We start from the raw sequence: 27,207 nt of genomic DNA, 5'->3' as shown, positions 1-27,207 counted from the left end.
GGCCTTGAAAAGACTCTTCTTGAGTCACTTTAATCAGTTGCTGTCAGTGGCTGCTGAGGGAGAAGGACTTTCAGCTGCACATTTAGTCTATCCTATCAACATGGTTAGCACCTGTAATCCAGTGAAGGTGAGAGGACTGCTTGATTTATCCAAAGCAAACTACAAGCAAGGGGGTCTGTCACTGAAATGTAGTTGTGATGAACAAAACAAAGGCTTTATCTTTGTCCAGGACAAATGGTAAAGAATAAGGGCTGGGTGGTTTGGTTTTGTTTGTTGGTTAATTTGGTTTTGTTTTCTGCTTTTTTCTTTTTTTTTTGGCGTTCTCATTTTTTTCCCTGTAAAGGATGAATATTGACACCATTTGAGGTTCTTGTTACCTCTCCTTGTTTATTATTTAAGCAATGTTTTAACATTGTAACTGTCGTTAACAATTCTTGTTGTTTCTGTTGTCTTTATTGCTGCAAATTCTTGTCATTATTTTACCATATCAGAAATAGAAATCTATATTTTGTCATCACCTCATTTTTGACATATGTTGATAATTTAATTCTTAACCATTTTAAAAACATTGGTGTAGGGCATCATGAATATTCTTAGACTACTTTATATCTGCTGAGATGCTTAAAAGAGAAAAGTAGAGATAAATATAATAGGCAATTCAGATTTTCAAAGCTTCTTTCTCAAAATAGAGAGAGAACTTCATAAAAGATACTTAGGATGTTCTTGACTAATTCTTCTGGGGAGAAAAGCACTCTATGAAGGTCACTTAGGCTTTGCAGGACTACAAAATCTCAGAGCTCTTATCTCATGAAATAAAAATCATCTATCCAACTGTCCAAGCCCTTTATGAAAGGCTAGTGACTGTGGATATTGATGTTTTTGATAGATGAAATGTTCCCAAACCAGCTCATCCCAATATGACTCATCAGACTGAGACTTTGTATAAACAAGAAGTTCCCTCAGGGTTTAGACTTTCAACTGGATGATTAACTGACAAAGCTAAAAATCCTGTTTATTCATACAGAGAAACTGTAAGCTTCAAGTTAATGAAGTAATCATTGCCTTAGATAACTTTTAACATCACACCAAGGCTTCAACAAAAACTGTTCTGATGAATGATAAATGATACATTTTCAAATACTCATTTGAGCATATTGACTAGACTATGTCTTTATGGACTTCAGAGAATACAAGTGTAGTCCTGTTTGGAGAAGTGAAAGGTATTGCTCCAGAAGATTGTACTCAAAATAAGGGATTTGCTTGTCTTGTTAGTGTTCCTCAGATTCTTCTTCCACTTTTCTTATTTTTACCCACTGGCTACAAATATTTTACAGGATGCTTAGATACTGTGTTGGATGCCAATATCTACAGTGAGATTGAATATGTAGAAAGGTGGCATTGGTTTTGTTGTTGTTTTGAAGGTTTTTTTGGATCTTATGGAAATGACAATGTTATCCTGTGCTACTATTATTGGCCAGTAAGTTATTCAAGTGTTGTTTACTAAGGGCTCAGTTAAGAACACTTAGTACATGACCTTTCTGTACACAGAGATCAGGAAAAGGCAGCAAAAAATAATAGGGCCAAGAACTTTCAAGTGTGAATGGATTGTGTTGCTTAGATTCACTTTGTTCAGAAAGAAGAGGTAATCCAATAGATACATGAATCATTTTAAAATGAAAGGTAAGTTATCTATAGTAGATATAAAGATATCACTAGAAAGGAGAATTATAAGAAAGCACTGAAACCCCACAATCCTTTCATTAAGGATGGAGAAAGGGACGGAAAATTAACCAACATGTTTTAAAATACTGCTGTATAATTTCAAAAGCCTCAGTTATAAAAAATTATTAATGTGGGCTTTAATATAACTGTTGACTTTCATATTATATAAACACTTCATGAAAAGTTAAGTCAGTGCCTAAGTGTTTTTTCTAATCAAATCTGACTGTGGTTTTTAAAACTTTTTTTCTTTTTCCATTGCATTTCAGTTTACCCTTACCTTTCTCTCTGACTTATTTTGGTTTCTTGCCCTCAAGATTAGAAAATAATTTTGTGTTGTTTACTAACTCTTTGTTCAGTTACTTGCAAGAAACCTGTTCCACAATATAAAGCATGAATCATTGTGGAACTTCACACCGGTGTTATGATACCTTCATTACAGTCCCATTTCAGTTTGACTGGGAAAGAATACCAAATTTTGTTGCTTTTTATGTTTGGCTTTGAGGCTAACACAAAGACAGTTAACAAAATCATTTATTTATCCTAAAAGCTAGTTCCATTTTATAAGTCAGTTACTGAATGCTTCTAGGCTTTTCAGTTAGGATTAAACATAAATTGTAACAAAATCTAAGCCCATTTAACAGTGCATCAGAGGAAGTACAGAGTTCATATTTCTTGAGGGTCTGGGGGGTAGGCAGGGAAGTCATTGTTCATAATGCTTGCGATTAGTTTCTCTGGCTTCTTTCAGTTTAACACAGTCCTGATAGTGCCCCTGCGAGCAGCTAAGTGCAAAGTCAAATCAATGAAAGCAATACATACTAGTCAAAGAAATATCATGGTCTGTCACAGTTCAGCTGTGTCTTTGGAAGAATTTCTTCGTTACAGCATGCTTAATTTCTTTATTTTTGTTTTAAAATGTGTCACACTAGGAGCAAATTAGAGCAGGTAAGCCAGAAGCAGAACTGTGTTTTGAAGAAGAAAACAGCATCTTGGTGCTTCAGCTCTGCCACCTCCTTCAACCCAATGCAGAGGTTCAGTGGCACCACAGCTCATTTCCACTTAACAACATTCACGTGGGAGGGATTAAACCACAAATGTAGAAAAGCACCTCTTATCCAAGATGGCAAAAAAGGGAGGACAGACTTGTTCTTTGGGTTACTGCACTGGTATTTACAGGCTGTGTGCTCCTGTTAGGATACAGTGGGTCAGTGAGCTTGTTTATGCCATGAGATGTGTGAAGGTGGTAGTGTGCAATTGCATTAGTGGCCATAGTGCTCATTCCAACTGTATAGCCTTTGTGCTCCAAGGAAGATATTTTCAGGATTGTCTGGAAAAAAAAAAAAGGGTATTAAACTGATAAGTGTGATTCAACCTGAAGTAAGCATACATACAAGGCACGGGGACACCCTGTTTGTTCCAGTGCACACAGTAATAGATAGCATAATGGCAGCTCCTGGAGGGGGTGGGGAAGCTGAAATTCTGCAATATTTGAGATTTATGCAATAGAGAAAAATGTGCAGTATTAGGAGTGTATGTATTTGCCAGGTGTTAGCATGTCAAACCTAAGTATCCCTTTCAGAATGCTGGATAAAAGAAAGAACCTCTGTCTGGATCTGCACCCATCTGCACTTTAATAGAATAAACTATGGGGAATTCACTATTAATGGTGCCTTGCATCAGAGAAGGAAAGCTTCCCCATCAGTGTTTCAGCTGCATTTGTGATTTGGTACAATGAAGGTACCAAGGCAATTATCAAAGAATATCCAATATGCTCTGAAGTTAAGATTCCTTTGTCCTTATTTCTTGCAATTTTTTCCCCTGCTGATAATCTTAGAAGGTATCAAATTCAAATAAACAGAGAAAGAGGGGGAGAGAGGGGCCTGCTAAGTACTAGGCTCTCATAACAAGATTATAATATGCAGAAGTGTTACTTACCATATCCTGCAATATTCACTGCCACTTCTAGGAGATCAGTGTAAGGCAGATAAAAATAAATACGTTTTTGCATAGCAGGTAGGGAACTTGGAGAATTCATTGCTGCAGAAGGCTGGGTTGACAGACAGTATAAGCAGATTCCAAAAGATGTTAGAGACACTCATAGGCAACAGGTCTAAATACTAAGTAGATACAAAAGAGGACAAGAGATGTGCTCTCCAGCATCCCTGACAGAGTGATCCTGGATGGTGACAGTGTGCAGGATGAGTAGACCACAGAAAATGGCCCCACTCACACACTTTCCTTAAACAGCCATTGCCTTGATGCTGACCACAGCAGCATGATGGCCTGGGTGCATGAGCATGTCTAATGTTTTTTGCTCACTTCTGCCTAACTAGTGAATTGTTTAGAACAGAGTGTCTCAAAGCTTCCCAGCAATGCAGGCAAATTTTAATTTTGTGTCTGTGACAGAACTGCTGCTTTAGGCACTATCGTGCCTGAGAGCGGTGAGATGGAGTGAGAGCTGTGCCCAGCCACCAGGATGTGTCAGCTGTGAGCCTACAGCCCAGGAATTGCTCTGCTGCTCCTCAAATACAGCACAGGATGGCTTAATATTAATGGTTAATTAGAAGGTTCCCTGATTCCCAGAGTGTGCAGATCTTCCTCTCTCCAAGCCATGGTTTTTCTACCACCCATCATTTTGCAGCCATAGCTAAGTGCTCCATGTAAGACTGGAGTTGGTTTATTACAATGTGACAAAGCTCCCTGAATAATTTATATCTAAGGCTCCATTTCATACTTATTTGTTATCCTATGGGTTTTCCCCTAGGATATGCCATCTAGTTTCAATTTAAAATGGAAGTTCCATAAATTACCACTGCACAGAAGTTGCTTTAACACGCCATTTATGCAGGTAATGGTGCACATTGTAGCAGAAGTGTTTCAGAGTTTCCACTCCTGGGACTGCATTCACAATAAGCTGGTAAATGGGAAACAATGAGGAATTTGCTAGAAAATTGAACAAATCCACCTTAACATATCAAAGCAAATCGCACTTTAATGTTGTGAACCCTGTAGGGCAATGTTTCTGCCACAGCATGGACATCTAGATTCCCTGTTCACATTAAGCAGAAAGAAAGTGTGTATACTGTGTGTCATGTGTTTTAGATAGACATGAGGAAGAGTATTGAGACATATTTACAGTGTGGTATAAATAAGACCCATTACACAGTTCTTAATCCTTGCTTTATTTTCTGGCTACATCATTTTCTGAAAAAAAAATCGTAACTTCAGAGAATAGCCAGCCTAAGTAATAAGGTCAACGATGTTTTAACAGCATGTCATCCAAATATTACTAAATTTTGTATAAACCTGATATGTTTCAGGATACATGGAAGTTATTGTATTTTTACTTAAAAGACTAATATGGATTGTATAGCAGTAGGTGCATTTCATAAAAATTTCCTTTGTTTACATGTTGTGCCTAACTTAAAAGAAAATAATGTCATTGCAGTCATTAGGAATATTTTTCTGTGCATGAGGCCACATTTTGTCTAAATATGTCTCCTTAAATATTTAGGTTTAATTCTTAGATTTAACACTTATATAATAGGATTTAAACTCCTGGTTCAGATTAATGAAATTAAGTATTTCTTGAGCAAGACTAGTGACTAATTTGGCAACTGCTAATTTTATGACAGTGTATTACATTTTGGTTTATTACTTAGTCATATGACTGGGTATTTCTATAGGAAAATCTAATGTAATATTCTCCTACCAAATATATATGCCAATCTAGAACAGCTTCTGACTGAAATTGTTTAAGTAGTGTACCCAAAAGAATGAGATTTATATTTGGGTTATAGTGTACAAATCTACCAGCTACAAGTAAGATTGCATTGAATCTTCAGGCTGTATATACCTTGCCTAAGTGAAAAGCGTCTAAGGGCCTGAGGTGCTCTGTCTGTTTGTGAGACAGACAGGATTCAGTACACCGACCTTTCATTCCTAGTCACAGACCTGTCTTTCTGGTGATTTCCCTCATTTAACTTTGAAAGTACATCTTGTTACGTGTAAGTAAATACTGCATACCTGTAATGAATACATTCTGCTGTGTTAGACAAATCTCATGACCTGTGGAGCTTCCTGAGGGTCTTTAGAAAAAAGTCAGGTATCACTTGCAGTGGGAAGGTATATGTGAATCTGCAGGATGGTCAGTTCCCTTCTCTGTGGTCCCCTTAACTTGCCTAGGGGCTTATCACTGCCAGTGTGTTGCCTTTGCCTATTTGATGCAAGTGCATGAGGTACAAGAGGAAAGGTTTCACAAAAGAAGAAACTCCAGGATTTTAAGTTAAATCTCACATTGCTTGTGATAATATGTGTAGCAAGCAATTATTTGAGGGAAGGATGCAGAAAGAGTAGCAAAAGGGATAGGCTGGTGACACAATGCGGCAACAGAAACAAATTTAGATTGTGTGTAAGATGTGCTGCTTTCAGAATGATATTCCTGGTTCAGGAAAAACACTTGTTGCATGCAAGTGCACTTGTGAATGTGAATGGCCTAAATAATTTGAGAATACATTTACAAACCACTTGCATCTACCTCAGCCTGCTTGCATGATTTCTGAGGCCTGTCAGCCACACAGAACCATACTGCTCATCACACAAATGGAAAGCTGTTTCACTTAGCTTGTCAAGCACCTTGCCAAACTGTGGGCCCTGAAACCTCATGAGAACTATCTTTTAATTTGGTAAGATCTTAGGCTGTTCCAGTACCATTCTGTTTTCATTTTTATTTCTCTTCTTTTCTCTGCTTGTTCTTTCACTTTCTTTAGTAGTTCGCTCAGGGTGATGAGGTTGTAATAGTGACAGTTCATTTTATCCAGTAATTCAAATGGTCATTGAATATTCTTGGGTGTTAGGTTACTATTCCTAAGTTTCTGATGCTACTATTTCTGATGTATATATGTATGTATATATACATATATATATGCATATATATATATATGTATAATTCTTGTATCTAAATAAATGCATTGCTTTGAATCCAACAGGCCAGAACCAGTACTGTGGACAAAGGATGGTGGAGAGCTACCAGATCCAGAGAGAATGGTTGTCAATGGCAGGGGGCTAAGCATCAGTTTCCTAAACAAAACAGACAATGGGACATACAGATGTGAAGCAAAAAATCCTATTGGTCGAAACAGCACAGAATATGTTCTAATAGTACATGGTGAGTGTGTTCTCATTAATGCATATTATGCCTAACTTATCAAGCTGATGTATTTGCTTATGATCACTATGGAAAGAATAGCAAGAAATAGTTGGAATTGCACTTTTATTGGTGCTATGATCTAGTTGTAGGCAGTGTATTGTCTTTTATTGGCATGCCTCTCTTCATACAGTTTAAACTAAATATATTCTCTTTGGAACTTTTTGCTAAGTAAGTGCCTGGAAAAATGTTTTGTAGAGTGTTGGTAGTGTTTTATAAATACTTGCCTCAGGCCTACAATGTTCAGGTAATGCTGATTACAAAAGGTTCTATGAAGAGAAATACTGGACAGATGAGTGCTTGACATTTTATTTTTATAGACTACCAAAGACAGGACATCAGATACTTCACACAAGTTAGCCTGCTACTGAGAAAATTCAGTTGATTTTTTTTCGTTAATTAGACAACAATATGTGTCATGTGAAAAGAATGGCTGCCTTCTACATTGATCATGAAATAGATTGATATAGCTCAGGTATAGGAGAAACTACAATACAAAATTAGCATTTTCCTTTAATATTACCTTGAAATATGGATCTAGCAGTCTCAAAAAATTATGTCCTCTTATCACAGATGTGTATGTGATAGTTTATGGAAGATTGTGATTTCCATAATCTGAATTTATTCTAAGTGAATATAGTGGTGAAAGCTCTGCTATAGCTCATGATGATACTTTTTATTTCCTCTAAATTTAAAAAAAATGCAACTTCTTATAACAATGCCAAAATAAGTTGAAAAAATATAATGCAAATCTGTAAATAGACATGAGAGTTGTGTAGATTTTATTTGTTCTTTATGAATTCAGTTATAACAAATATGCATTTCTTTGATAGTTGGAAAGTCTTAGGTTTAACCTGCCTTTAGGTATCTAGCAGAAAACTCCTAATACGTGCTGCTTTCAGTAATGAGCTATTTATTGGCACTGTTGATGAAATGTCATTTATCAAAAGAAACCCTTAGATTACTTTTCATTTTTCTTGAAGTTCACTATTAGTTTATGTAGGATTAGTGACACAAATAAGGAGGAGGTCTTTGCATGAGGAACACAGAGCCTGTACTGCTGCATGACTAAGTCTTTATTAAAGACAAGCAGAAGAACTGAACCCTCTAACCTCTACTTACACTGATTACTGCAAGAGAAAAACCAAAAATGTCTTTTATATCCTGGAGGTGGTGGTGTATTGGTTGTTGACTGCAGGCACAAAGTGCACTGCCTTTGATGAGTTAATGGCTTCAGTGCTTACCATATGTTGAAACTTATGTCATTTGTGTTTTCTGTCCAATTTATTTGGGTGATTTTTTTCTGAAAATATGGCCTTTTATAAAGGTAGATTTTTCCATCAGTGGTGACTTTGCAATATACCTCTATCAAAGAATATTTCACCATTTCCTATGTGTCTTTCTCTTAGTGGCATGCGCCCTGTTGATCTGATTATCTTGCAGCAACTTCATGGCAGTCTGTAAAATCATTCAGTATCTGAGAAGCATTCTGTTATGTTTGGCAGCACATTAGAGGTGTCATCAGGTTTAGCTTGCTCATTGCTGACCTTTTGTGTTATGAGTACCAGAGTTTTCCTAATTGCATTTCTGCAATTCGAGTGTTGGAACTAGAGAAGGCAAATGTCAGGTGCTTCTGAGGCTTCTGAAACAATGAGAATAATGTGACAGAGTATGAGATGATGTTTAGTGCTTAACAACTTACTGCATTTCAGAGTTAAGTTTATTTCAAATACAGAGGAGACTGACACAATTATTTTATCAAGTGTAGCACAATCAGTTGTATAGATCAATTTAAGCAGCCTTACCTCTTACTTAGCTCATTGCATTCATGAGTATCCCTAGTGAAACCTAATCCTCCCAAAACTATACAGTATTTTCTTTCTCTCTGGGGGCTAGAAAACCTACTTGTTATCATTTTCTGAGATGCATCCTTCCATTTAATAATGGAAGTATTTTTTTTAATCTTCCTAAATATATCTGGGAGTATCCTTTGATTTCTCATCCCTTCTCCTGTGCTTAATGTGTTGATCTAATTTTTTTTTTGTCCTACTCCTTTGTTAGAGCTGATGTATCTTATCTTGAATGTTAGGTTTCTAATACAAGCATGTGTCAGATTTAGCATAAGTAGAGTTATGTTCACAAAAATGTGAGAGAGTGGAGGAATCTGCATGAAGAGAGAATTTCTTTACAAGAGATTCTTTTAATTTGCAGGTTAAGGAAGTAAGGTCTAGGAAAAGTGATCTACCAGATCTGTAAGCAGTAAGGCATAAGTGCTCTCAGTGCTAGCAGCTGATGCCTTAATGGAGCCTCTGGAAGTCCAACTCCACAGTTGTTAAACAACTAATAGTTTTCCTAGGAAGCTTTTGAGCCTGAAGGAGTTGCAGGAGAGAAAGAATGACAATCACATGCCCAAGTTCAGAGAGGTACTATGGCCAATTCAGTTTTTCCATGTGACCTTGTGTGAGGAAACATGGGACATTAGTGAATTATATCTTCTGCAGAGGCAAGGGAGTGAAACCTGGCTCACAGCTTTTCTTTTCTTATGTGTACTGCGATTTACACTACATTTTTTCTTTGGGGTTTTTTTCACTTCTACTTCAACAGATTTTCTGTCTTTATAGATATATATATATGTTTTTGTTGGTTTTGTTAATATGTAAAGGCTTCATCTGACTTCTATTCCTTTCCCTATGAATTCCCCCTCTCAGTGGTACTCAGTCTACTAATTCTCTCAATTTCTAAAGTTATCTTCCTAACTTAGAGAAGATTTAGACAGTTTTAGTGTAGAGAGAAGATTGTCTAAAAATGGAAGGTATAATTACAAGTAAAGTATTTATGCATATTAATTATACAAGCCAAGCAAAGACTGTCTCATGCCTTTAACTGGACTAACCTAGACACAAAATTATACAGAAAAGTAGTATTGTTTTCCACTGTAAATGATGATGAGGTAATACTGGTTTGATGTTAAGTGATGGCAGTGGAAATAAATACTGCTATAAGCAGATGAATGGCAATCTGTCCAATACAATTAGTATCTGGTAACATAAAAAGTCTTTTTAGATTTGTAGTATAATTAAAGAAATCAGACTTCAGAGAAATTGAATCTATTTGAATAAGGTTAAAGGCATGGGATATTAAATATGCTCATGATTCTTTGCTGAATCAATATGACCGCTAATATCATTTTTTCTTAACATCTATTGTTAATATTAAATGTCAAAAATACTTTGTGAAGCAGGAAGGTGGGCATAGAGTCAGAGATTATAGGCAGAAGTACAAAGGCAAGACATATTTTGCACAAACATTTGTCTTACACAGTTAAAAAGGCACACGCTTTAATGCCTGTAGCTGTTGTCATTTCTGTATTCTAATTGGCAAGCTTAGTGCTTTAGAAGTGCACATTCTGGCTAGATATATTACACCCTTTCTTTGGTAATGGGCCCCAGGCAATTTTCACTCTCTTCCAATTTATTAAGAATTTTTTGTTTACCTTTGTCCAAATACTAGTCATTAATCATCAGCAAACATCGAACTGTCAAACTTACGTAGCTCACCTCGAAAACATAGATTCTACTTGAAAAGCTTAGGCAATGACTGCACTGACTGAGCTGGAGCTGAGGAAGGAGGTGGTCCATCATAATCAAGCTGAAGACACAGCTGTTATGTATGTAGTAGTAGTTCATAACCTCCGGATGTCACTACTGAGGACTTAGTTCTACATCACATTGGAGAGAGGGACAGAAGTCTACATCACTGAGAAACCTTCTTAATGGAAACATCAGCATTTGATAATTTGCAGACCTCTTTGAAATCAAGTACCTCAGTGAAATATCCTGATGTGCCAATCTACAGACACACATTAAATTAATTGAAATATTCAGAGCTATAATGTGTTGTGTAGCAATTATCTAGAAGAGCAATATGGAAATTAATATGAATCAGCAGCTGTGGATGGTCAAGGCAGTTCTTATTGCCCTAATTATACATACAGTAGAAAGCATTTGAGACAGAGTACTTAGTATCTCTGGAGAATAAAAAGTGGCATAATATATTTCTTTGTCTTCAGCCTCTCTATTTTGTATTTTTGTCTTGGGCAAGCTATTTTTTGCAAATAAAGGAAACTGAAAGACTGAGTTACATCCTCATTAGTATTTCAAAATACTGCACTTTCAAATAGATCTCCTACAATGTAGAAGACCAAAGGTCCCACTGCACCTTTTCTAACTAGTCCATTATTTATATTCCACCTGCTTGTCCAGTTCCATTTCAAAACATTTGTCATGTTATCTTTCACAGTAACCTGTGGCAACAAGTTCCTGAATTGAGTTTTGTGCTCTGAGGGAAAAGTATTCTCTTTTGTTTGTTTAAGCCTGCTGCTTGATCTCTTCACTTCCCAACTTTACAAGCTCTTTGGCCTCTTTTGCTGTTTGCACTGCAAGTATGCAGTTAAAATTGGTTTTATATTTGTGCTTGTTTCCCTTCAATAGATTCTCAAGTATTTCTACCTCAGTCTCAATTTCTCATAAACTGTCATCTTAAACTCCGCATTTCCTGGATTCCTGGCCCTTGTATCCACTCTCCTTCTCTCATGGTCTTTTTTTTTCACCTTATTTCTTAATTTTTGGTCTATTTGTAAATCTCTGTGACTGACTGCCCTCCACACCTGGAACAGCACTATGCCAAATTGGCACCAGACACCTTAGTTTATTAAATCCTACCTCCAAATACATTTATAGAGGTTCACCTTCTGTGGCCACCCACAATTCCAGCACCATGCACTTTTATATCCACACATGTTTCTTTCAAAATCAGTAGAAATCCTGTGGAATCCAAAACACATATGAAATTAAACAAACTCTATTACCTCCATCTGTTTTAGATTTCTTTATCTTAGTCAGTTCATTTGCCCACTATGAGAATTTTATTACATTTCATTTCTGTTGTGATGTCCTCACAGGGGCCTTTCTCCTTCCTTTATTTCTCCAGCTCACTTGTGCATATCTCTCTATGAAAGTAGAAAGTGAGTAGAACAGTAATTTGAAAGAAAACTGTGGAGCTGAGGATATTTTCTGCTTTCTTTGAAAATTTAGCTTATTGAATAGGCAAGAGATCTGGTTTGCAAATATTTTCACTACAGACCTCTTCTGCAGTGTTTTTTAACACCTTCTCTTTGTAAGCATGTAACAAAAAACACATTAAAGACATTCACTAGAGGGGCAGAGGGGAGGTGGGAAGGAAAGCATTCATGTGGAGCAGGATACTCATCAGTAATCTACTTGCCCTCTGTTTTGGTGTTAAGAACCTAGACACTGAAGTAGCTGGACAATTTCTAAAGTTTCCTCCTTTAAAATTTCAGTTAAAATGTCTCATTTAGGAAACACTTTCTTTGCCCATGGGAAAATCCTACCTTTGTATGAACAAAACCTGGGCTTTGTGAAAAGAGAATTGAGCAGACCCATGGTGTGATGTAACAATGGTAACATGTACAGCAACAATAGAGGGTGATTTTAGCAAAAAAACCCCGATATTGCCTTTAGAGCAATCAAGGCATATCAAGATTATAAGGCTCAGAAGACTGCTTAGAATTTAATTAGAAATTCTGTGTATGTGAATACCTGTGCTTTTCAGCTTAGAGATTTATTTTTTTATATCTGTTTGAATTAAAAGAAAGAAGTCTCAGTTTTGAGTCCTTAAAGCAAAAGTGAAAAGTCTCTCTTATTCTTATCTTTTAAAAAGTAAAAATATGTTAAAAAGTACAGAAGACAACAGACAGAGGAGTCTGAGCTTTCAGCTGAAAAATAAATAAATGAAAATCAGACTTTCTCTGTCTCAAAAGCCTTCCTTCCCCCAAACTATCTCTTCTTTTTCTCTCTTCTCTTCCTCAGCATGCATGCATGCGTACACACCCACAAACAAACCTAATCAAACAGAAGTCTAATTAGTTATCCAGGAAGAGATATTTTCTTCATCATCTTATCCCACATCAGCTGGATAGTATTATTTCAGAAGCTGAGTTGTGGAGGAGCAACATTATGCTGTGTTAGGCCTAAGAAGGTAGCTCATTATAACCCTGTGTTAAAGTTAATATTGTAGACACGAAGCAAATTCCATTCACGTGTTATTCTTCAAAGCATAGCCCTTCAAATTGTGTTGAAATATTTTCATTTTGCATACGCACCAATGTTCTAAAATGACATTAAGTTATTAAATCATTATCATAATATTAAATTTGACTTCTCTAGAAGACTCATGGCTACACTAGATGATGTGGTCCAGAACTTAAAACACAATGCAGATGAATGTCAAACAGTCAGATGAATTAAGAAATCAGTGTGCAATATAACTTTTATTATTGGACAAAAGAAGAATAGTGTTTAGTTGACATTTTCAGGTATGAGAAGTCTGTCAAGAAACTTATGGTGGAATTGTTGACTTAATTTTATGGTTGAATTGTCCAGCTATTACCCCTGAACACTTTCAAGGCAGCTACTTTGAAATTGCTTTCTGTTGATAAATACTTGAATGGTGAGGCCTGTAGTTGAGCTGTGTGAACTGATCTTTCTTCATTTATGATAACTTTACAAAAGTAAAATACTTTTTTTTTCCAGATAAGATTAAAATTATTTTGGAAAGGTCAAGAAAATCACATTCCAAACCACACTAATACTTTTGGGGAATGTGTTTGACACTTACACATTTTTCCATTAAAATACTGGGTTTCATGAAAGGAAACTTTTAAAATAAAGTGATTTTGTTTGATAACATACAAAGATTCTGTTTGGTGTTTTTTCATTTGTTCCATACTAGAGTACTCATTGAAATAATTGAATTCAGGGTATTCCAGCAACAGCAGATCTCTGCCTAGGTCCAACCTTTAACAACATATTCTACTATGTAGAGTTCATTCCTATCTGAATAGATGCACTTACTCTAAAACCCTGTGGTTTGGGATAATGTCTTTAGTAACACACAGCTCTTGAAAAAATTTAATTTTCTCTGTTCATATATAATTGGCTAATGTGATAGTTCTTGATTTGGATTTCTTATGTGATTTCTGAAAAGGAAAAGATTGTATGTGTTTAAATTATAATGAGGGTGTTTCATCCATACACAACAGTCCATAAATATAATATTTTGGATGCATGCATTTGGGTAGAGCTTATTCAATAAAGTGCTTCTTGAACTTGCTCTTTTGAAAAGAACTGTCTTAACTGATCTTCAGTGCCATGTGTTTCTAAAATACTGCTGTTATCACTGATTTGCTGTAGTAGCAGTTTGCTCTCTTCACACTTTGCTATTGCTTATACCTACAACTTTCTTGAACTTTACTTCAACTGAGGTTTTTTCCTTGAGAGGTCAGATTGTAAAATTAACATGTCTGTGAACATCATATGCAATTTTCATGAAGAAAATATAACTGTTAACTGAATAATTTCACTTCTGGCTGATGATTAAGTTATAGTCTAAGACCTGCTAATGACCTTTGTTTTCTGTCTACATCATTGATTATTAGGAAAATTCAAACCATAAAGATATTATTGAAGTGACTTAGTGATTTTTCTAAATTGAAATCTTTCCTGCATCATTAGGTGCTATGTGGAATGCAGATCACAGAACCAACTAGATTGGAAAAGACCTCTGAAATAATCAAGTCCAACTTTTAACAGGACACCACCATGTCAAGTAGACTATGGCACTAAGTGCCATGTCCAGTCTTAAAACATCTCCAGGGTTGGTGATTCCACCATCTCCCTGGGCACTCCATTCCACTGTCTAATCACACTTTCTGTGAAGAAATTCCTCCTAATGTCTAACCTAAACTTCACCTGGCACAGCTTAAGACTATTTGATAATGATATTTTCATGGTTTAACCCCAGCCAGCCACCAAACACCACGCAGCCACTTGCTCATTTGCACACCAGCAGGATGGGGGAGAAAATTGGAAGGGTAAAAGCAAGAAAACCTCATAGGTTGAAATAAAGACAGTTTAATATAGAAAGCATCTAAGGGAAAGTATCTAAGGTCCCTCGTCACATGAGAAGATGAACATGGCATTTCAGAGAGAAATACCTGCTGAGCTTGTCTCAAGCCATTGATATTTTTAGCGTCCATAATTTGGTGTCAATAATTATTAATACTGATTATTATATTTTTGCTATTTGAAAATTTAATTATTAATTGCTTCATAAATTTTCTGGAGTTTGTATCTTAGCCTGCATTTCTATATTATATACAGGAAAAAATACTTAAAAAAATGATTCTTACAGTATTCTATTAGCATTTTACTTACAGCACATAAGGTATTTCCCCACTTTTTTCACTATTTTTCAACTAAAACACAGATCAGCTCACAAAAATTTGAAACTTTCCTGAATGAAATTTAGAAATCTTCCTAACATCTTTCTTTACAGCATAGGATGAATCTAAACTTGTGTAAGCACCTCAAATGTCTTTAGCCTCTCCTCCAAAATGGATTCCCCTAAGCTGCAATCACAAAGTATGTTTTCTAGCTCTTACTGCTTGAATTCTTGATGTAATATAACTGCTTTATAATTAATAATAATTGCTTTGTAATTAAAGTAACATTTTTTATTGCTAAATCCTATCATAGACTTTCTGCTTTGGATCTGGTTTGTTGTGCCTTACTGTGAATCACTTTGACTTTGTCTCAGGGATTCCAAAGAGTTTGGGCAGCTTTTAGAACAGCTCATCACATTGATCTTTCTGTATGACTCCCATGAAAAAGGCAATAGACAGCAAAAATTAATCAGGAGGACAGTAAGGGTCTATCTCAAAACCACTCTCAAGTTGCATGGAGAAAAAAAGCAAACCAAACCAAAATCCCACAAAAAACATTGCTACCAGGGGTGATAAAGTTGGATGGAATATGATATGAGGATCACCCACAACACCCTGACTTCTTTAACTAGGCTGTGTTTCCCTCACTAGCACTGAGAAAGCTCTAACCCCATTTGAAGCAACTTACCTCTGAACAAGGTCTTTAGATATCTGCTTTGACTGGTGGTGATCATGTTATGGTGTAAGGTCATTTGTCTTTTGTTAGAGTGATCCAAACAATTTTCAGTCAGGATTACTTTACTTGTGTTAGAAGGCCCAAAGACAGAAGAATTAAAGTTTTTCTTGCTTTTTTTTTTTTTCTTGTTTTTCCCTTGATCTACTTTACACTCAGATGTGCATTTCCTTTACTTTTCCTTCACTGGTATCCACATAACTTTTTACTCCCCAGATGTACCCTTGAAGAAAAAAAATTGTTTTTCTTGGTAACCTTGTGCCTGAGGAAGGTGTATCTTTCAAGTTGAACTGCCCATATTAATCCTCATCGCAAGTGAAGGAAAAAACAAATCAAAGGATAGGAGGAAGGACAGAAAAAAGTTTGGCAGGGTAAAACTGTAGGAATGGGTGAAGTGTTTTATTCTTTAGATAGTACTGTGGGTCATTGCACTAGTGGATTTTGTTCCCCCAGTGGTTTCTGTATTTCATATTTTCTGCAGGTTTCCTTATCCTTGATCGCTAGGAGGCAGGGAGGAGTTAAAGGACATTGACATGTTGAAGTGCTAGTTTGGTTGGTTGATTGAGGAGAATTCTGGCTGGCTTTCATCATTCCTAAGCAGGAGCTAAAATCTCTTTGCACTGATTTGTATATCTTCTTTATTATTTTTTTAATAATTTAGCAGATGTGATCAAGCATGCTTTATAAAAACTGCTGTGATATTCCATTGGTGATCTATGCTATTTGATGGCTTAATAGTTAAGGTCCTAAATATCTGCCAGCCTGAAGGGAAGCTGGATTATTTTAACAAAATTTAGCCTTGACTATATTGTATGTATCCTACCATTCACAGTAGTTTGTTACACAAAGCCAAAGTCATGGCAGGAATTAAACTCTTTAGAGAGAAGAAAAAAAGAGTGTAAAAGATTGCCTGCTAGAATGATAGGACCTTATTTTCTTAGGTAATATACTTTGGTGATAGGAAAGTGATAATTAAGTGTATTAGTCAAAAACACTGCAATGAAGTGCAATATTCTATATGTTTTAAGTTGCAAAGATGCCATTCACTTTCCCAAGGTGATTTTCAATGAGATACAGCTCTCCCACTGTGATGAAGTGTTTCAGATTAGTGTTGGACCCCTTTGATTTTATTATGAAAAAAAGTAATTTAAAATAAATAACATTCTCTGTTAGCTCTTTTTGCTATCCTTGCAATTATTGCAGTGAGTTTTGAGTTCCTTTAGAAATTTCAGTGATTTGTCCTGAATTACAGAGAGAAATGAAAGTAGATCATAAAATAGAGATCAGCAATCTGTTTACCTCCATTTAGTTTCAACACATCTCCTTAACAGGGAAATTTTAGAAAATTCAACTTGACCTCTTTCTTCTTCTCGGTGCAATTCTGGCTGAGCTTTTTGCAAATTTTTTATTTTTTTTTTTTGCACAGAAAGAGTCAAGTGTCATTCTGAGAAAGCTGTCATCTTTGTTCAAGGCTGCTTTTGTATTGTGCATTGGCTTTTCCTTACAGGTTTTCAAGGGCCAGCTGCCGGTACTTTATTTCATTTAATTTTTAATACTCCTATTTTATGGCTTGGAAAAACAAGGAAATATGGTTTGTCTGTTTACTTAAAAGGAATAAAAATGAAAATCACAGCTTTAATGTGATTTTTAAGCAGTGGCAATGGGCCTAGAACACCATATTAATAGTGACAGAATGCTGCGCTTCTGGGGAAAATCATGCTGACTTTACTCATATAGGATGTTTGGTGGCTTTTGTGGTAACATTTTGTCTTGAATGCAGTGAAATTGGCACTGCAGGTATAAGGACAGCTGCTTTTTTTTAATAGAATTTTAAGAGGTTTTATTTTTCTTTTGTGTTTATGGTTTTTTGGGGTTTTTTTTCAGTGGAGGATTAAAATAAGCCTCAGGGGATCTGTTCTGAACTCCCCTGTCAGGCTCAGAAGTCTGTAAAATATAAGACATTCCACTTAATTCTTCTGTGTTCGTTTTCCAAGCGGTGAAATGGGAATAATGTTGCCTCTTTTCCCTTAACATTTGGTCCATAGGGTCTAAATAATGATCTTACAAATCTTGAAGGCAGAGATCCATTTTTTACTGCATATCGATGCTTTTTTATACGTAAAGTTTTTTCATTTGAGGCTGCAATCTCAAATGATGCTCTAAAACTTTACCTTTTATTTAAAGTGTTGAATTAAAAAATTATTATTCCTAGCCTGTTGCATGCTTTGCAAATTTTGCTTAATTTCTTTCAGAGAAGTTGCATAAGCTTCAGTGATTGGCTCAGTGCAGTATTGGTAACTACTTTAATTAGAAAGATGGGCTTGTATACAAGATAGATTGACTCCTTTAAAATAATAGGATTTATTATTATGACTACTATTGAACGGGAAAGGACTTCTTTTAACTGCTAGCAAAATTTATGGTAATTTTAGGGAAAAAAATAGGTCTTACATACTTCAAATTACTCCAGAAGTATACTGTATTATATTCATAGAACTGCAGCACATGGAAGATTAATCTTTCTGTTGAATACTTGGCATGATTTGTCCTTAGAGGTACATTTTGCAGTAATAGCCATTAATAAAGTAAAACTTAGAGCACTTGAAAACAAATTCTTCAGTATGAAAGAATTTGCCTTCTTGAGAATTTCAATTTTTCTTGAACTAGGATAATTTTCAATATCTAATCACCTTGTTAAGTTATTATCTTACCAAATTTATCCTTTTATGTTCTCTATGTATCACCTGGTTCGGCACAAATAGAAATTAAGAAATAAGGCATTACGGGCTATTCATTTTCTATAGTACAGATGTCACAATTCCTATAATCTGCCCCACTGAAACTGAACAGCAAAGGGTGAATGTATTGTAAGATACTACATTATGTCACCTTTTATTCTTCTGCTTCACTGAGAGTAAGAGCAGTGAGCTTTTTAAATGACTAGACTGGTGACAAACAATGAGTCTGATGGACGGTGAAATGGGAGCGTGTTCCAGCATCTCAGGGCCTTCATTGCAAACTTCTCTTTCTGTTTCAAGGGAGCTGCAGCTAGAGTGCTTTTGCTGATAGCAAATTCAGTGGAGTGCTGTGGGGAGTAAAATGATCCCTAAAGTAAGGACTGAGGGCTTGAAAGGTCAAACCCGACATTTTGAAAGCTATGAGCCAGCAGTACCATACTTAAATGTTCATGTTAGATGTTTTCCTGTGAAATGCTTGATTCAGGTTTCCTGTGGTCCCTGTGTGCAGCTCCACTAACTGTGTGTGCAACAGACTACCCTAGTCTCCAGGTGACAAAGTCGTATTTGTGGCAACATCTGTGCTGTGCAGAAAGGTCATGTTTTTCTATCCATTAAAAAAAAAAAAAAAGCAGCCTTTTTCTTCTGTGTTTACTGCTAGTCATTGAATTTTAGCAAGTATTCATGAGCATTATAAAACAAAAAGCCCTAATTCTGATCTGTGCAAAAGGAAGTGTGGGGGCTGACTCAGATCAGCATTCTCTGCCCCATGGAAGGTGGTAGAGGTAGGTCTTACCTAAATACCCCTCCTGTCCACCTGACCCAGAGCCCCACAGCACTCCTGAGGGCTGGCCTGAGCCTGGGCAGAGGTACCTTGAGGGACAAGAGGGAAGTCTCAGAGCTGGTCACTGCTCTCAGCCCTGAGATCTTATCCTCCTTTACCATGTCCTTCCTACCACACTGAGGCATTTCCTATCCGTTTTTTCTTTGTTGTCACCTACCTGAGATTTACAGCTATTTGTTTGCTGACAGCTCACACACCTGAGCTTGACCTGGCTGTACTGGTGGAAAATCAGCCTTTCACACACCCATAGTCTTTCTGAGTCCTGCTGTTGCTCTGATGCACAAAATAAATGAGATATTCACTAGAGGAGTTGTTTCAGGACAATTTAAGGCAGGCAACTTTTTCTTCATATTTCAATGTCAAATGAGATGGCATAATCAGAAATAACTTGCTACTACACCTTGTTTTTTCATATTCATCACATTTTTTATTTTGTCATATGCAATTCTAGTCAGAGCGTGTGTTGTAAAATGTGCCATAATGTGATATCAGGCCCTATTTTAAGTGATTTGGGATGACACCATACTGCCAGTACTAAGTACTAATATTGAAATGAGCTTTGTCCTTTTGTGCTATAGTCTCAACTTCCTAAGGACAGAATTTGGGCCAGGGATGTATAGATACCAATGTTTTGCTTGGCTCTTTGAAAACAGAAGGAGACAGTCTTTTTTTGCTGTAACTTTTAATACTTCATTCTCCTTCATTTGCTACTGAAATCTATTGCTTTTGAAATAGGAAAAAACCCACCACAAACCAACCACCAATCTATAAATATTTGCATAAGAACAGAAAACCATTGTTCTTCCCAGTGTCTAACATAGGAAAGAAGAGAAAGGGGATCTAAATTCTAGTATTGCATTGCACTAGTTTCTTTTTCTCGGTCTTGATGGTGCAGCCAAATTATGTTTAATCAAACTTCAATGAGATGTCCCACATCTTGTAACATTTAATATAATCTACAGGACCATGAAATGTCTTAAAATCCTGGGACCCTGTGAATTTATTTTATTTTCTTTCTAAGCTGCGTAACCATTTTAGCCCAGCTCCATGTCTTGCAAGATGAACTCATCCACCGGAAGTCTGTAATGGTATAACTGGGGATATAGGTCTATATGGAGCTTTTGTTAAAAGGGTTTGGATATTTTTAATGACATCTGATTTGCTAGCAGAAATGTCAAGCACATAATTGCCATTTCAGGGTTTCATAAATCTGAATCAATTAGTAAAAAAAACCCCTTGACCTCATGTCCATGAGCATTCATGATCAGTCAGTCTAAGTGCTAGGAAGCTATTGGCACATGATATTCAAGCTGCATGATCCTTTCGTTCAATCCTGTTTTCTTGGAACAAGGGTAAATGCAGCTCCCTTTGAATTTAAAATCCTGCTAAATTATTTAGTCCTACATACCACAGACTGATTAAATTTTGCACAGAGTAGTGAGATTGTTTCTCAGGTAGGTCATCACTCAGTTCAGTTTACTACTTATAATTTCTTTCATTCTCAGTCAAAATACAGCAAGGGCCATCTATCATTATCACTCTGTCCTTTAATTTTTCTGTCAGCCTTTGTCAAGCTTGAAACAAAAGCCTTTACATTTTTATCAGCTGCAGCTATTGTTGTCTGATTTGTGCTCAGTCATGTCAAAATATTGGTTGTGTTTTTACCAAACAAGTCAAATATTTTCAATAGGTCAGATCTATCTTTCACATAAGCCTGCTAAACCAAACAGAACCATTTCTCATTTCTTTGGAAATGGAGAGTAAAAGTGCTTAGGGCCAAATCAGCAGTGAGAGTAAATTGTCCAGGCTCTCTGCACTTAAAGGGATAAATGTCTTCTGTCTTAATAAGAAGAATATGGCATCAATTCAAGAAAGAAAGAGAGGCAAACAGGAAATTTTTATCAGGCAGGGCATGACAGTGTTTTGAGCTGCTCATATAACACTATAACACCCTCCAGACCAAACAAAGCACTTCATGCTCCTCCTTTTTCCACTGTCCACTCTGAATCAGCCTTCAAATTACCTGCTGTCTGCCTTCACCTTGCCAGTGCTAGTGTAGCTTGATGGCATCCTAACAGAGAGTAGTGGCCATGAAGAGTGCCTTTCTAAAACTTTGCAATACTGTTCCCTGCACCTAATGAACTGCAACATAAATGTCAAGTCCTCACTGAGGACTCTTGGCTGAGATCAAACCTCCCTGTGCCCATAAAGAGAGGTCAGAAGCCCATCTCTTTTGTCTAAAATCCAGTTCAGGTCTTACCTGTATAATCTGTGGGAACATAAGTGAAAAAGGGTTGGGACTGGAGTCAGTAATGCCCCTTGGTGTGAAGGTTTTTTCTTTTTCTTTTCTATTTCCAATGACTTTTATGGGAACAATTAGTTCTCTCTGAATTGATTGTATTAATGCCAACTTATATACATTATTGGATTTTTGACTGAATATCTGTCTGTCAACAAACATCCAGTTTAGAAGTAAGGTTTCAGAATTAGTGGTGACAATCATTGCTTGACTTCTAGATTTCTGAGCATGGCTTTTCTATCTTCTTTAGTTCCCTATCTGCAAAAAAATAGCTATTTTCTGCCTCACAGGAGGCTAAGGTTTAATACCTTAGTATTATTGAAATAGCAATCTGGTGCAGTGATTTGGATATGGCTACTTGAATTAAACAGTTCCATTCTGCAAGGTCTCTTGGTCATAATGATCCTTGGTGTTTAATAGCATGAGTGGCATAAACAAAAATTTGTTTTCAGCTAAACTTTGTGTACAACTAGATTCAAAAATTGCAAGACAAGGAAACAGAATTAAGTTTCACTCCAACACAGGTTTCTTGGGCAGAAATTTGTAAATCCATTCTGTTCAGATCCTTCTTGACAGAAAGCTCAAGAGAACAAATCTTTGTAGTCCCTTTGATAGCATGTTTCTGAGCAGCTGCCAGCAGGGATCTCTGGATGACATAACGTATGCATCCCTAGTGATATAAGATAGGTGTGCCCTGCATTTAAAAAAAAATATTGCCTGAAAGTCCTGCAGGACTAGAAACAGGTCAAATTGTAATTCCCTTTTCTGGCATGAAAATGAAACAGCACACCTTCTATAAAACACAGTGATCCATATGTCTTAAACAGAAGCCTAGGTTGTTAAGTATCACTTTTTACTTGCAGTCTGTCTGATTTTGAGAACTTCCAAACCCACTTAACCTCCTACACCTGCAGTACATGATGGGAGACTGAGGACTACTGTACATTATTTCTGTTTTTAATGAAGTGTATATTTGCATTCTCTTATGCAAAAGCATTTGCAAGACAAAGAAAAGTAACGTTTTCATGAGAGTCCATAAATCTTGTTGGTAGAACCAATAAAGAGCATTTCTGTTAGACTCAGTAGGACTGGGGGACCACAAACACATAAGGCTTTTCACCGTGGAGCTTTACAGAATGCTTGCCTGGATTTGGGCTGTGCAGAATAGGATTTAAGGGTGAGATATGGTCCAAAACTTTGAAAATGTGTTGTCTGGAGAGCTGTCACCTATTTGGTTACTTCACACATTCCTGTTGCCGACTCTCATGTCGTTAATGAAGCAATTCCATTGGGCAGAGCCTTGAACCTAAGCCAGTATTTTTAGAGTCAATGCAGATTCAGACTTCATTGCTTGGGCAATGTAGTGTTCCTCAGGCTGCTGATTCCTCATTGCGATCTTGTACTGTGGTCTTTAAGAGCAAGTACTTGTAATGCTGTGAGAAAAGCAGGCTGACTGTAGTCACTTGCGCAGTGAATTTCACCATACTCTGCAAGGACAGAAACAAAGCAATGCTATTGCTTGTATTTACATCTCTTTTGAGAACATATATTTTAATTTGAAGCTTTTGATAAGTTGCCATTTTGATGTTTGGCATTAGAGTGTATGCCTTTAATCAGGAAACTAATTTCCATACAAATTTTCATTATTCTAGATCTGATGAGAAAAGATGGATTTATCACATCTGTATTAAAACACTGATATATCCTAATTCTTGTTAACTAGAATGTTTCATTGGTAGTCTTTCATTTAAAATAAGAAATCTTGTTGGAAATGCTGCAATCAGAAGAGAAACCGGAAAACAATCAAGTTCTAAGTTCACCAGTGACTCATGTAAGCTGTTTTTCGTTAAAATAGGTAGACAGTGTGTTTGCAGAATGGATAGCAATGTCATAAATCCATAACTTGTCATTGCAGGGTGTTAAGTAAATGGTATAGTTAAGAAAGATAATTAATGGAACTCTTATGTTACACTAATTAGATTTAATGTACAAGAATGATTTGTAAAGCTTTCCTAATAAACAAGGTTTTGCTCTCTAGATGAAACAGGTGGGTTTTTTCTGTTTGGTTTCATTTTTAGCAGATACTTATCAGGGAAGGAGTTTCCCTTTCTGAGAAGAAATTGCATAGATTAGTACATGTGATGTATCTTTTTAACGTGTTAATTTATTTCTAATGCTTGTTATACTCAGTTCTGTTTAATTATTGTGTTGCTCACACTCCAGGTAATATTGTTTTTCCTGGTGATTAATGTGGCTACACTGTGGGGATTTTTAAAAGCCCGTTCTAGTTTTTCTTGTTTGAAAATATTTTGTACTGAGAGATAGATTTATGTAACAGTGTACAACAGATGAAAGAAGGATCTTATGCTGTTTTCTGATAGAGTCAGAAGTGAAAAATCCCACAAGTATAGATTCCAAAGAGCATAGTGCTGGTGTTTATCAAAACTAGAGGAATACAAAAAAATTTAGGTGACTTCTAGATGTTAACTAAAAAGGAGACTTTTAAAGTTGCAAAAGAATCTGTCATCCAGTATGAAAATAAGGTAAGCATGCTACTTTGAAGTCATAAGAGAGTAATTATGCAATGCTGAACTCAAGGACCCTGTGTCTGAAGTGTGTTCTGTAGGGCCCAATACTGTAGAGCTCTGAGCTGCTTCAGCCTCCATTGATTCCAGTCAGAATTGATGGTACTCAGAGACCAATTGCATTTCTTTCCACAGCAAGGGAAGACAGATTGTGGGTCAGATTTTTGTTCTTTTATTGCACTGAATAGCACCCTTCAGAAATATTTTCACTGAAATCAGTATGGAATGGGTTACTCACCATCAACTGCTGAAAAACAAGTCCTTTCCTTTTAAACCTGCGGTGTAAATAATCTGAAAAATGTCAGATGTTTTTTATGTCTTCATGGAAATGCTTTTCTCTAGTTCTCTTGAGGGCTTTTGTTTGTTTGTTCTTTAAAATCTGCAATCCCCTTATAAGTAAAGTCCTATTGGTCTTTATTGCTTTTGGCAGTGTAATCAAAGTATTTTCTATCTCTACATCTGGTTATGTTCTGCTCTGTACTGGAGCATTTTGCAACAGACGTTGTTGGTTCCTCTGCAGTGAAACAGTGGCGCCCCTAAGCCTGGCATACCTGCATTTACTTGATCAAAAGCTGAAGGGTTTTGTAGGCTGCTGTCACCAGGACTGTGCATTTTTTTCTGACATGTATGCCAGGGTTTTAAATAGTAATATTATAAGCATTTCTTATATTTACTTCAAAGCCGTTTTAGAGAAATACTGATGCGTGTACTAACAATAAATTTTAAGCGTTAAGGATGATTGAAAGATGACTGTGCTTGCTAATTAGGGTAAAGATTTTGAAATATACTCTGCTCTGGATCTTAGCAGACAACTGTGTCTTAAACAAATGTGTGGGAAGAAGAAAAGCAATCCGGAAAAAGCAGCTCTTATAGTTAGTAGCATTTTCTCCCATTTTTCCCTCCATTGAGTCTGTCTGAAAGTGGATGTTTTAACATACAGCCATTTCTTGTTAACATGTGTGTGTTTATTTTAGCATGATGGTGTTGTTTTTTTTCATCTCCCACTCTGACACAGCATGTTTCATCCGTATATGGTTTCTATTATATGAGACATTTAAAATGGCTCAGCGAAGAAATGGATTCTTGTCACTTAAACTGTCACTCTCTAGATCTGTGGAAACTTGTTCATTATAACAGAGTTTTAAATTCCGTATTCTCAATGATTGGCTATAAAATTTGAGAGTGATAAATGTCAAGAATTTAAAGGTACTCTGTTGTACCTGTAATAATTTGTGTTAATCATGTTTTAATTTAGTCATTTTCAACATGCTTGTATTTACAAATTAAACCATTATTATGAGTCTCCATTGTTTGCATGATATGATTTTATTTTATATTTTTTTTCCACTCACCAGATGTTTTCAACACTTTGCTTCCCACTACTGTCATCCCCTCCCTTACCACTGCAACAGTCACAACCACTGTAGCCTTAACAGCCAGCACAACCACATCGGCCACAGCCATCAGCACCAGAGGTACAGTATGCTTCTTTGTTATGGCCTGGAAAACACATTATAAATAGGAAATTATAGGTTGGAATTTTAAGAAAGATAGAAATTACTAAAGAGAGGGTTCAAACTTTTTAGTTCATTATATATTTAATAGAATAATCCACTGGATGGTACATGGTTAAGAAAGATTTCATATGACCTTGAATATTTTCATTGCTCTAGCAGTGTGTGTGAACTTCGACAGGATGCTTAAATTATTTGTATACATTTGCATTTAATTTTTTTAAGGTTAGTAAATGAATGTAAAATGCAAGCAAGCTATTTTTAAATAAACATGACCTTTTAAGACTGGTTATTTTGGGTGCTACCATTTAAAACAAGATATGTCTTGGCATTGGAATTACTGTTGATGCAGTTTTGCTTGATAACAAAGAGGCATCACATTACATCACCCTTGTCAGTCTTTTACAGTTTAAGGTATTCCTAATTTTGGGGTGTCTTTATCTCACCAGAACTAGAATAAATGAGCTGAAATTTCTCTCTCCCCTTCCTGCCCCCCATCCGGTTGGGTTTTTTGTCTGTTACAGTTTTTCAAATGTTTCTAGTAATGCTTCATTTCTTTATGAGCAAAATCTAATGGTTAATTTTACTCTTGTATTCAGTGACTGATCAGATAACTGTTAAATAGGGAAGATGTGTGTGTAAGGTTTCACAGATTATTATCTTCTAGGTAGCTATGAATCTCTCATAGCAAATGAAATGGCAGTAGGGTCCTACGTGGTCTCTTGAAAGCTTTCATTACACAAAGAGAGAGGGGATAATGTTCATTTGCCACACTGCAAGAATTCACATGATGAGGTAAAATTAGACCAGGAAAGTTAAGACAGAGTTATGAATTTTTTTCTTTCTGGAAGTATTGTTACGAATCAGTTGTAGTGACCTGCCTAATTTGCAAGAATAAGCTGAGCTAACTTGCAAGTCCATTGTGTAAAGACTGTGATATATCAGATCACCCAACTTCTTCCCCCACAGGGCATTGGTATTTTAATATTGTGATCTCCATGTAATAAACTGACATCAAACCTGAAATTACATTTTGTAAACTTTCAGATTATTTTTAAAGTGATCAGTTGTAGTGACCTGCCTAATTTGCAAGAATAAGCTGAGCTAACTTGCAAGTCCATTGTGTAAAGACTGTGATATATCAGATCACCCAACTTCTTCCCCCACAGGGCATTGGTATTTTAATATTGTGATCTCCATGTAATAAACTGACATCAAACCTGAAATTACATTTTGTAAACTTTCAGATTATTTTTAAAGTGAATATTGT

General features: G+C 36.2%; 1 protein-coding gene across 1 annotated transcript in view; it reads left to right on the top strand.

Moving 5' to 3' along the window:
• Positions 1-6,707: 6,707 nt before the first annotated feature.
• Positions 6,708-27,207, top strand: part of CADM2 (cell adhesion molecule 2) — a gene marked incomplete at its 5' end in the record, with an annotated part of 63,280 nt that continues 42,780 nt past the window's right edge. The window contains 2 exons of the mRNA XM_009071039.1: positions 6,708-6,886; positions 25,779-25,898. Of these exons, the coding sequence (XP_009069287.1) occupies positions 6,708-6,886; positions 25,779-25,898 (299 nt within the window). The remainder of the gene's footprint in view (positions 6,887-25,778; positions 25,899-27,207) is intronic.

The sequence above is a fragment of the Acanthisitta chloris genome, unplaced genomic scaffold (assembly GCF_000695815.1).
Source record: "Acanthisitta chloris isolate BGI_N310 unplaced genomic scaffold, ASM69581v1 scaffold9483, whole genome shotgun sequence".
Lineage (NCBI taxonomy): Eukaryota > Metazoa > Chordata > Aves > Passeriformes > Acanthisittidae > Acanthisitta > Acanthisitta chloris.
Note: the sequence above shows the minus strand (reverse complement) of the source record. Positions and strands in the feature narration are given on the sequence as shown.